The 12,245-nt window shown below is 35.8% G+C and overlaps 1 protein-coding gene across 15 annotated transcripts in view; it reads right to left on the minus strand.

Moving 5' to 3' along the window:
* Window positions 1-12,245, minus strand: part of PTPRD (protein tyrosine phosphatase receptor type D) — a 194,094-nt gene that overhangs the window by 116,178 nt on the left and 65,671 nt on the right. For 10 of the 15 annotated variants that reach the window (XM_082694980.1, XM_082694978.1, XM_082694974.1 and 7 more), the window contains 2 exons: window positions 9,877-9,891; window positions 5,006-5,118 (listed from right to left, as the gene is read on the minus strand). In XM_082694980.1, coding sequence (XP_082551106.1) covers window positions 5,006-5,118; window positions 9,877-9,891 — 128 coding nt within the window. The remainder of the gene's footprint in view (window positions 1-5,005; window positions 5,119-9,876; window positions 9,892-12,245) is intronic. The other 5 variants (XM_082694971.1, XM_082694970.1, XM_082694969.1 and 2 more) reach the window with 2 other exon arrangements.

The following is a 12,245-nucleotide window of genomic DNA, read 5'->3' on the forward strand; positions in this document are numbered from 1 at the left end:
CCTCCTCTCTCTGTGTCTCTGTCAAATAAATAAATAAAAATCTTTGAAAAAATAAATGCTAAAACAAGAAATTTTTGTGGTAAGTGCTGTGAATTGTTTAAGACTGATGATTCACAGACCTGTATCCCTGAAACAAATAATACATTATATGTTAATAAAAAAGGAAATTTTTATATGTATCATTTGTCTATATATCTGATATCTATTTTTATCAACTAAAGAGCTGTATATACATATGAAAGTCTTTTTCAGATACATATGAAAAAGCGTGGGGCTATATATGATAGCTATTCCTGAAGGGCAAATTTGGAATAGTTATAGGGAATCTTTTACTTATATTTTAAATTTGCCGTCCAAAAAAAGAAGACAAATAGAAGAAAAATAAGTGGGGGGTAAAGAGTAATTTCTCTTTCCTATATGTGTTTTTTCCATCTTTTCCAATTTATGAAAATTTTCAAACATACAAAATACTTCCTATAATGTACACCTGTATAGCCACAGCCTATGTACAATTGTTAACAAGCTTATTTTCTATTTTACACAATTGCCCCCAATAAACATGTGCTGCTTTTGTAATTAGGAACAAGAATTATTTGAGGTATAGGTTATAAGAAGACTTAGAAACATTTTTTTTACACACACACAAAACTTTCCTCTCAACCTAGGCCAATGGGCACAGTTCACTTTGCTTTAACGTGTAACTCATCTGTCAACTCATCTTAGTGCATACACAGTTATTGCAGTCCACAAAGATGTACGAAGATTACTAGCAGTTATTTTAAAATCATCTTTTAATAAATGAGTATTTTCCCTTTCTCTGCAAAGCTTAAAGATTTATAAGACTTGATTAGCAATTAATAAGTCTAGCAAATTCTTCTATAACATCTCCTCTCTCCTTTTCTCATTTTACTCCATTTTCCATTTGAAGTGATAAGTCTAACCTTAGCTAAATGATGCCTTCTTATATACTCAGGACTCTAATTTTGTAGGTCATGGGTGATACAAACAATGGTACTTGAATTGCCTGTTTCATACTAGCTCTTACCAACTCAGTATATCAATAAATGATGACTAATTATTGCCAACTACAATACAATTTTTTAATACATTGGGTAATTTAAGTTCTAAACAAATTAGTTGGATTTTGCCAATTCCAACAGACTGTATTCCAGCTAACAAACATGTTCATGGGAAACACCTACAAAAAGCGGTACCGCATGCTCTTAGAAAGATGTTGGTCTTTCTCGCCCTGTTCAGATGCTTGAATAGAGCATTTCACGAACATAGTGACTAGATTGTCATCCAAAATTTGGAAAGTGTACTAAAGCAATGTTTTTCTATATCCCACAGCCTTGCAAAGATGGCTTTCCTGAAAACAACAGATTTCTTTGCCTTTACTTTCTGCCATAGTGCAGAGACAGTGGACAGGAATCTGATGTTTCCTTCCCTCACCCAATGATAGGTATGTTTGTGGTACTGCAGTGAAGGGTATATTTCTTTGAAGAATTTAAACTTTCAGAATACTGTATTTATAGGAAATTTGGAATATGTTTTCAATACCTTTGGTGTATGGGATAGAATTGAAGGAAAAACGTCTGCCTTCTTAAGTGTTCTAGGCTCTCCAACAAGAATAAATACTTAAAAAGTGAATAGTTGGAAGAGATTATGCTGAGTGAAATAAGCAGAGAGAGTCAATTATCATATTTCACTTATTTATGGAGCATAACAAATAGCATGGAGGACAAGGGGAGTTAGAGAGGAGAAGGGAGTTGAGGGAAATTGGAAGGGGAGGTGAACCATGAGAGACTATGGACTCTGAAAAACAATCTGAGGGTTTTGAAGGGGTTAGGGGTGGGAGGTTGGGGGAACCAGGTGGTGGGTATTAGAGAGGGCACGGATTGCATGGAGCACTGGGTGTGTGCAAAAACAATGAATACTGTTATGCTGAAAATAAATTTTAAAAAAAAGTGAATAGTTTTCCATTCCCAAGATTTTTTTTATTCTTTTATTTTAATTCTTTTGAAGATTTTATTTATTTATTTGACAGAGAAAGAGACAGCAAGGGGGAGTTGGAAAGGGAGAATCAGGCTTCCCACTGAACAGGGAGCCTGGGATTGTGACCGGAGCCAAAGCCAGATACTTAAGGACTGAGCTACCCAGGTGTCCCCCAAGATTTTTTTTTTTAAATGAAAGAAGAATTTATAGAATTAGTAAACTGAATGATGTGCTTTCTTTACCTTCTGAAATACCTACTGAATTTCAGATGGAAATCTTTGTTTGATATTTTATCTTCTTCAACAGATCCACTGGAAGTGGAAGAGAACTTGCTTTGAACAAGTTCAGTTGCTAGGGACTGATATGTGAATCACAAGTTTGCTTTCCTTTTTTTATTTTGTTAAAAACTATTTGTTTGCAGTGAAGAGGTGGGTGGTTAACTCCCTACTTATGCATACCATTAATAAGAATTGTCAAATTTTATGTTTGTGGATAAATGGTTTTACTTCCAAAAGTATGATATATATAAAAGCACATTTCAGATATTGAAAGAGTTTAAAATACAAAAATTAAGGAGCGTCATATCATTTGCTGTGCAACACCTACTAAAGGGGTCATTTTATTGTATCATCCAGGAAAGCCCTTGGTTATTTGTGAACAAGAGGAGAGGAAAAAGCACAAAAAGGTTATTTGGCCAATAACCCTACCTATTATCCTGTTGGCAAGTAACTAAGGCGATTTGTAGCCACTGCTTAGAATCTGTACTGGTTGAGCAAATGGTCACATTTTTATGAATTTCACGTTAATAGCTGGGTCTATATTCTTTGTCAACTGGTGAAATTTTCAGGACAGCATGCCACATTATTGAGCTTGGGGGGGCAAATAGACTTTCAACAAATCAAGCTCAAATAGATTGCTTACCTGAGCTAAAACTTAGCACAACATAGTGTTTCCATACTGAACAGATATGATAGGACCTTAGGACAATTTCTCCTGTTCTATTGTCTTCCTCTATTAAGTCTTATCTCCCTCTTTGTTCATTTTCGCCACTTTATTCCATTACCCATTTGATGCAAAAAGTCTAACCTTAGTTAAATGATACCTTCTATAACCTTAGCCCCTAATTTCAATTTTGTAAAGCTATTGATGGGATAAGCAATGTCCCTTCAACTGCAACATTCATTCTCCTTTTGATGGACTTCTGTGAAATTTAACAGGCTCTCTCCATAAATGGATCGAATATTCCCATATTCACTGGTAAAATTAGATTCCTTATAAACATTTTTTTTATTTGACCATATTTACAAAATTGCCCATAAAAGTGAGACGTATAGATGGAGGTCTCTTGGTTAAAGTCATTTCTATTCCCTTGTTTGTAGTTGCCAGCACTCTGCTGATAATCCTTTCTACACAGTTCCCATTCTTGCTTTCTATTTATGCCCATAAGCATATTCTGTTGGTGCTGGAATAGATGAAGGGGAGCTCTGTTACTGGTCCTTTCCTTCTGGGGCTATCTTTGACTTTCCATTCACCCTATACTATGCTTCTGTCTCTGCTAGAAAACCAAGGTTGTTTCTAATACAGGTGACACTTCACATAAAAGCCAGAAGGGGCAGGGTAGAGCAGCAAGGTACCGAGTAACAATCATTTTCTCCATTTCCACAACGTGCTACTCTTGTAAGAAATCCTACTGCATATCATTTCCGTGGCTTTTGGTCCTCTGTACATTTGTTTGGCCAAATGGAAAAGTGTATGAACTCCTGGGTCCATTATTAAGACATTGCCTAGAGCCTAAAGAAGTCAGTATACTACTATTTCAGAAAGTGAACTGAGAAGGTTTATTACAGAACTCAATTCACATCCAGTTGCCTTAATGGAGTAGCTAGATAGAGACTCAACAGGGAGCATCTACAAGACTACAGTGATCCTAGAGGACTGCATAGATTTGTTCAGTTATCATCAGATGTGCAAAGTCTGCATTTATCAGCCTTTTAAAAAATATATACAAGAGAGTTTTGGCTACATGAACATTTTCTTCTACTTTTATGCTGTTTGAGGTATACCTTTGCTTTAAAAAAACTGATATTAAAAAAAATCTAACCTCTTTTGAGGTAGAACTTTAAAAACAACCCACATTTATGATGATGATTTGTACAGCCACTTTGAAAATGCCAGATGCTTCTTTCAACTGAATTGTTACTGGTTACAATGATACATATACATTTAAGGGAGAAAATAAGCCAGATACAATGCCTTGTACTCAATTCAAAGCAATTCACTGCAAATGTGTAATTTAACACATTTGTAGTATATCCTACTATGAGTTAGGACGTCCATTTGACACACTTGCCAACAATTTGGCAAACAATAACACAACCAAATTTTAGTCAGTTTTCTTAGATCAGCTCTTTATTTTCTTAACTATTCTTAGGTATTATGGCAGTGCCACTCAGTTTTATGTTTTTAGATCTCTTTACCATTTATTATTTATCATTCACTTGGTATAAATAAAATTTACTTGAAAGAAAGCAAAATAGAGCTAGCCTTGAATTAATAATATTGTACAAAATGCCCCTCAGCAGGAATGATAGATTTGCTCTGTTGAAGCACTTAATGTTCTTTAAGAAACAAGGATATTTTTCTTATCCTCAATCACTTTACATGCCTCCCTATAAGAGACCAAATTGGCCCGTTACATGCAGTATAGGTAATATTTGGAAAAGAAACTGATTTTTGCCCCACTTTGTTTCTTTCCCTTTCACCGCTATAGTTTTTCCGAAATCTAAAGGTGAATTACATGTTTTCTCTTGTCTACTCCACCTCAGATTTGCAAAGTTAACTTTCTTTCAAGACTTATGTATAGTGAATCTCAATAATATTACAATTAAAAATCAGGATAAACAAAATCATTCTAAATAAAATGATATATTTATCTATCAAAGCAATATCAGGTGGCCAAAAAACTTCCAGTAAATACTGTATTATGGACAAGATGAGTCCTGCCTCTTACCTGGTGTTTGAAAATTAAGGCGCCTCAGTTCTACTGGGTCTGTTGGATGGTGTGAAGGGACCTCCTTACTGTTAGGTATGCTGCTCTTTCTAGAGTCAGACTCTGCCCTCTTCCTATAGGGAGAAAATAAAAATATGTAAGAATAAATTTTTAAAAAAGCAATAGAAACATTTAAAAAGCAGAGAGTCTTGCAACCCCCTCTCCCTCCCAACTTTCTGTCGTAAACCATTCAACAGTCCTGCTTCGTGACCTTGCTCAGGTTGCTTTTCCTCTCTTGGCCTAGACTGCTTCCTCAAGTCTAAAACTTTTATTTAAGTAAATGATCTCAAAGTCTGCTCTAGAATTAAATTCTTCATCGCTTCTGCCTTTCAGCTTTAAGGGGGGTGTTGGAGAGATAAGCTTGAGTCCTTGTTCAGCAAATCTCCTTTATCCACTGGTTCAATTTGTGAGGAAAAGGACAGAGTACATGTAATAGCCAATGCTAATTGAGTACCAATACCATGAATGTGCTTACCATAGAGAAAAACCTCTGAAACTACTGAGCCTCAAGCTGAAGAGCTAAAACCATACCCTTTCTTTCCTCTTTCCAAGATTATATGACTGATGGCTACAAAGAGGACCTGAATTGGATTTTCCCAGAAGGCAGACAAATATAGTATATTCCAAGATTCCAAGTTAGTCTAACACCTGGAAAGAGAATTAACACGATGCAAGACCAACATCCCCTTTCTCTTTCAAATTAAAAAAAAAAATAGTGTTGATTGTTTATGGTGTTAAGCTGTGATTAATATTCCATTAATGAAAGTCAATCACAGGAAGATCAGAGAAAAACTAATTTCACCTACTGTGTCTCACTCTTCCAATGATTATTCATGGCATAGGAACCATTAATAGTGCCTTGTTATAAGTAATTCTTTACACAATTCATTTCATCTTTGCTTTAATTACCATTAGTTTTATTAAATACCTTTGTATAGAGTGTGATAATGTAATATTAACAAATGTCTATGCAAGAAAGGTCAGGTGTTTTTTCCCCCATAAGATTTCTTATTTATTTTTACAATCACCAAACACAGAGTGCTACCTATTTTCTTTAAGTTTAAAACAGATTAAAAATGGAAGAAATGGAGGCCTTTTAAGCAGTGCTTTATTCTGTATTTATTATTCAAAAACTGATTCTAGCAGTCTCTGGGCTGCAGTCATAATCCTAGCATCTCACTCTTGTTCCAAAGAAAGACATTCTTCTTTGGGGAAAGGGGCACAGCAGTGTTGAGGAACACTCCCTTCTCTTTCTGACATGACTGTCACACAGCTCATTAGCGTTGCTGTGGCAATGGGATCTCATTCAGTGCCACCCAGGTCGTTCCATGGTTAGCCAGAGGGCTCCTGTTAAATAGCCTTTCTTTCCATCTCTGCTCATCTGTATAAAATAAAACTAACCAGGGGATGAAGGGAAGATTGATGCAAAGGGAAAGCACACTTGATTTGCTCAAGTGCAGTGCCTTCGGCAAAACGGCGTTGAGGGAATTAATTTTCTTGGGTGAGTCCTGTTAGACACCTTCCTCTCTCACAAGCTTGAATTAACCTGTCTTGGGATTTCCTGTTTCTACCTAAAGGTGGCAGATATAGCCTGAGGACAGAATATACTGCCAAGCCATACTACCAATCCGAGGTGAGCAGTGAATCTGAGGCATGGCAAAGGTACTGGCCGTTCCAGGTGTATGGAGTGGAAAAGGAGAAGGGAAGGGAAATCAGGGCTGGCAAGAAAGATATGAGAAGAAAGAGAAAGAGTGGCTTGGAAGACCATGTGAAAGAAGAACATGGTGACCAGTTTCTGAGTAGAAAATGTCCCTGTGTTAGGCTGTGGTTATTTCCCTCACAGAGATTCACTTTACCACCAAAGATACAGAATCTCAATGGGCTAATGAAACGCCACCAACTGCCAGTCAGAGAGTCCACCTGTAATAAACATATGCTTGGTCTTCCTGCTTCAGGTAACCTCAGGGGTCCTTCTTATGCTTGTCTGTTTGTTTGTTTGCTTGTACAATTCTTCGCTGATGTGCCAGACCTAATGATTCTAACCTGGATTTTTTCCCACCTCAAAGTGTCTCCACTGTCATTTTTGCAGGATTATGGAACCAGATGTAGAAATTTCTGGGCAAGGAAACGAGGCCATTCCTGCAGGTATTGTGGGACATATTCCTTATCTCCTTTTTCACTGAAGACAGGCTGAGTGATATTGAGTGATATTGACAGAAAAGAATACTCTTTAAAGAAATTTAGTCTGTTTCCCGGTGCCAGGGAAGGTGAATGTCACATCTTGTTGCCCAGATGAATCTCAAAACCCAGAGCATGGGATTAACATTACAGTTTATACTTGTGAGAAAGTGTGTGTGTGGGGGGGGTTCCCTGACATTTAATAACTAACTTCTTCCTCACTTTATCTATTCAAATCAATGGCCTCCAAGATCTCAGATTCCAAAAATCCTAGCCATCTCAGAAAACCAGCCGTTTAAACTTTGTTTTGCTTAGTTTAGCTCTGGGGATCACAACACGGATGATTCCAGCTGCCCACACTTTTGTCACATTATTTTTAAACATAAATGTGCTAAAATGGATGTTTTCCAACAGAAAGAACTTCTAAGAAATGCTTGCAGGGTGAAGAGTTTGGTTATCATTGGGTAATAATGATAAAGAGCTTTAAAAATAGAATTTACGGCCCTAGAGTTCTTAAATGGCATATGGCGGTTTAAATCAGGCCCAACATGAACGTACATAGTCACACATTTTTCCTAAGTTTTTAGAGGTCTCATTATTCTCATTTTCACTGAGATAAAAGCAAAGACAGTGACTCCAAAATGATGTGAATTTTGCCTTGCTATTTTATTTTTTCTATTAAGATTAAAAGTCCTACTGTAAGGATATTTCCTGCAAAAAGAACTATCTACCACATGTAGGAGTTATATGGGTGAAAAGGAAATGCAAGGTCACATGACATTTCAGATATGATGGAAACTGCTCATAATATAAAAACGTGGTGGTTTGGGATGTGGATCACGTATAAAAAAAATTCTACTCTGTGGTCTAAGGGCCTTTTTATTGTCATTTATTCTCACCTGGCTCTCATCTAGGGATGAAGTGGGAGGGAATTCACTTACTTAAAACAAAGATATTCAGACATATGGCCCAAGGCTTTTGGAAGACATTTATCAGAAATCTCTGCTATTAAATTCAAAGAAGTCCATTCAAACACTTTATGATTCTGATGCTTTTAAGAATGTAACTTCGCTCTGCCACTACTGGTGTATATCTTCTTAGGGAAGTCAAGAATAACACTTCTCAATTTCTTCATGTACAAAAGAGAGGAAGAAGGTCTCGAGATGATGTCTACATTAAATGTTGTAGTTCTTTATAAGTTGAATTGTTTTATTTATATATTTTATAAAGAATAAAGGTATTGATGAAAATTTCTAGTCCTTTCATGTATACATTAGATGTATGTAATTGTAAAGTTACCCACATATGACTTAAAAAATTCTGAAAGCTAATACATAAAGTATTATTTAATTTAGAAAATTATAAACTCATTTTTAGTACCTTGAATATTCAATAAATGTTAATTAGTGGTTCTGATAAAGAAAGAGAGCCAATTCTCTCATCTTAATGGGACCAGAAGGCGGTGATAATGTTATAAAATGTAGACAGTATTAAATGGTAAGGTAGATCTCTGAGTATATTAAGGGGGTTCAAAGTGTGTTCTGCTTTGACTAAAACAAAAACAAAAACAAAAACAAAACCTACTTTGCATGTGCTATTTTAAAAAAAGACACCCTGCAGAAATACTAAGTTTTCTGTCAATGAAAGTAGCTTGCTGACCAGTGTTAAGTGATTTTAGGGAAAATAATAGAGCCATGGTTCTCAAACATTAGCATGCAATGGAATCATTTGGGAGGGCTTACTAAACTGCAGACTGTTGAACTCACACCCAGAGTTTCTGATTCATTAGGTCTGGGTAGGAAGTCCAAGAATTTCTATTTTTCTCACTTTCCCCAGTAGTGCTGATGCTTCTGCTGCTGGTCCAGGGAACAAGCATTGGGAACTACTGGTACAGTACTGGGAGGAAAACGATTGAGATGAGCACTGAGGTCCTTTGGTTAGTTTTAAGTTTTATCAGAAATTCGTTTCTATCAATATAAATGGGAAGGTATAGATAGATAGATAAATAGATAGATATACATTTGGATATATAGATATGTTAGGAAGTAGAAAGTTAGATTGGACCAATCATTCAATAATCACACAGATAGCTAGTCTTACCATTATTATTATTATCATTATTATTATTGCTGCTGCTACTACTACTACTACTACTATTGCTGCTGATGCTATTATTAGTTGAGTTGGAAAACATGGAAAATAATTTGGAATTATGTAAGAGTTTTCACAGAGGCACAGTCACCAATATTTGCAGGATATGAAAATGCCAGTTGTGTTCCTGTATCAGGAGGTGGTCTCAGATCAAACTTAAAATATCGGTCTTGAGTAGAAACAAACAAAACAAAACAAACGTTTTATGGGACACCTCACATTTCTGTTCTGCAGACACATTAACACGTACAAATGCTCATTAAAACAAAATCCAGACTGGTTTCATTACCTTCTAAATTTGGATAATTTGCTTTTTTTTTTCATATAGACAAACTAATTTATTTTCCCTAGAATCATTTTAATACCAATCATTTTAGTATTTTATAAACTGGGCTTTGTTCATCTACTTTTATATCCAACTTCCACCCTCACCCCCTCAATACTTCCAAAGGCTACCAGTATCTAGTACTGAGCATTAAAGGGGTTTGTTCTCTATTCCTCACCTGTCAGGTTTACTGCTCCATTTTAATGCAGCAAAAAAAGAAAAAGAAAGGCTAAATGTTAGTTGGCCAGTAGTAACAAGAGTAACTATGACAACCAAGATTTAAGAAACACTGCTCACCAGCAGGGACACATTAACTAACACACATTGGGAAATGACAGTGTATCAAAACTTTAACGGTCTCTAATTATGAATTAAATGGAGGACATGAGGGTACATAACTAACTAAAACATTTTTTTGTGCGTATGTTAATGTCACATTCACTTTTATTCATCAACCTACATAATATCGCCACAATTAATTATTTCCCAGAAAGTGTTTGATGATAGAGATATAATATGCTTTTTATAAGACATGCTATGAGGAAACTACTAATGTACTTAATGGGAATACAACATAATTCCATATAAGAAATTTGTTCATCTAAAACAAAATCTTCAATTAAGAGGTATGTTATTCCTTATAAAATATAAATATTATATAAAATATCTGCAAATTGCATTGAACTGCACAAAATATGTGCACAATGGTATAATACACTATGAGGTAATAAAGTGGCAAAAATAATTTCTCCAAACTCCTTTTGACAAGTATGGTTATTATAAATCTTTTTTCCAATAGAAGATCAAATACATTTTCAGTTTTGGAAAAAGAAATACTCATCACTATAAATCTACAGAGCATGACCCATCTATATTGCTGGGCTAATCCTGAAAGTCTTTTATTACCAGCCACGGACATGACAGATATTTTCCTAGTCAAAGAGATGCTGCTGTCTGTGAATACAATTAGTTCATGCTCATGTGATAATATGTTCATTGTTAAATAACTATGTTCTTTATGCAGAGAATAAAACTTTTACCTGAAAAATTAATCTAAATAATCTCCATGGTGAGGTGAATTGCCAAATATTTGGAGCATTCTCAAATCCAAAACAGAGATACTAAGTCTGCCTTAATGCCAATGAAATATATACTTGAGTGGCTAAAGAATCTGGATTTAAGGTCTATCTCCTTTCAAAAATACAAAATCCACATTTAAATTGTACAGACACACACATACAAAGTGAATAATGAAAGCAATATCAAACACACTGGTTAATTCTTTGTATTCTTCATTTTAAAATGATTTACCTAGTGCCCCAGGTTTTAAAAATCATATATATATATATATATATATGTTTCTAAGTTGTTCATCTTCTTGTTTTCTGTTTGCTGTTGTTGCTGTTGTTGTTTTGTTTTTGTTTTTAAGGAGGCTTTGTGCCCAACATAGAGCCCAACACGGGGCTTGAACTCATGAACATGAGATCGAAACTTGAGCTGAGATTAAGTTGGATGCTTTATTGACTGAGCCACCTAGGAATCACTAGCTTGCTCATTTCTAATCCAGGAGATATTTAATGAGTCAGTTGTAAGAGAATCTATTTCTTTGCATGGAAGAGAATTTCTTAGTGAATTATCAATTTAGTATATTAAAAGGCTGAGTATTCTGGTGAACAAATGCATAGTTGGTGTGTGATTTACTCCTTCCACAGAAATGTCAGACCCACCACACACATGGGTATATATTTGGTGCAAGTATCTAAGTTTGAAGGCTTTAGGAACATATGAATTTAAATTATAGGCTGAGGGTTTTATTATAGCTCTTGCCAGTCAACATGAAGGTAGTATTGTATGATGGAGTAAACAAGCAGAGGGGAGGGAGTTTGGACTTTGTTGATACTATCCAATTGATATAAGTTTGATTACTCATTAACCCTCTGTGCCATGCAATCTACTAGGCATAAGGGATAACTGGAAATGACAGAGTCCCTGACATACAATTTAGTGGGGGCAAGAAAGACAAGGATATGAGCAAGTCCAGTAATGTGATGGTTCTGTGACATCCATAAACAGAAAGTGCTCTGAAGAATATAGACGAGGGAACACCCTTAGGGGAGCCTGAACAGGTAAAGGGAACAAGGCAAGAGGGAGGCACCCAGAAAGACTTTTTAATAGGTGGCATCTTAGATTACTTCTAAAGGATGTTTCAGAGTTGGCCAGGCCAAGAAAAGAGGATGGGGAGTCAGAGGAAAGGCATTTCAGGTATATAGAAGGATCTACTCAAAGGCCAGAAGGCAGAATCAATCAGCATTGTCCAGTGTGGTTGGACATGGCAATATACTTCTCCATAGCATCTCAAAATGTCCTGATCTGTATTTATTTCTTGATGACATCTTGGAAATATGCATAAAGTTCGCACACAATGAGAAGACTAGTAAGGCACAGTCCACAGAGAGTGGCTAATGATGGAACTGGGGGAAAGCTTCAAAAGCTGAAGTCTGTGTTTTCATCCCATCTATACCATGGCTTTCATACATGAACATCTAC

Source organism: Mustela nivalis, assembly GCF_964662115.1.
Source record: "Mustela nivalis genome assembly, chromosome: 13".
Classification (NCBI taxonomy): Eukaryota; Metazoa; Chordata; class Mammalia; order Carnivora; family Mustelidae; genus Mustela; species Mustela nivalis.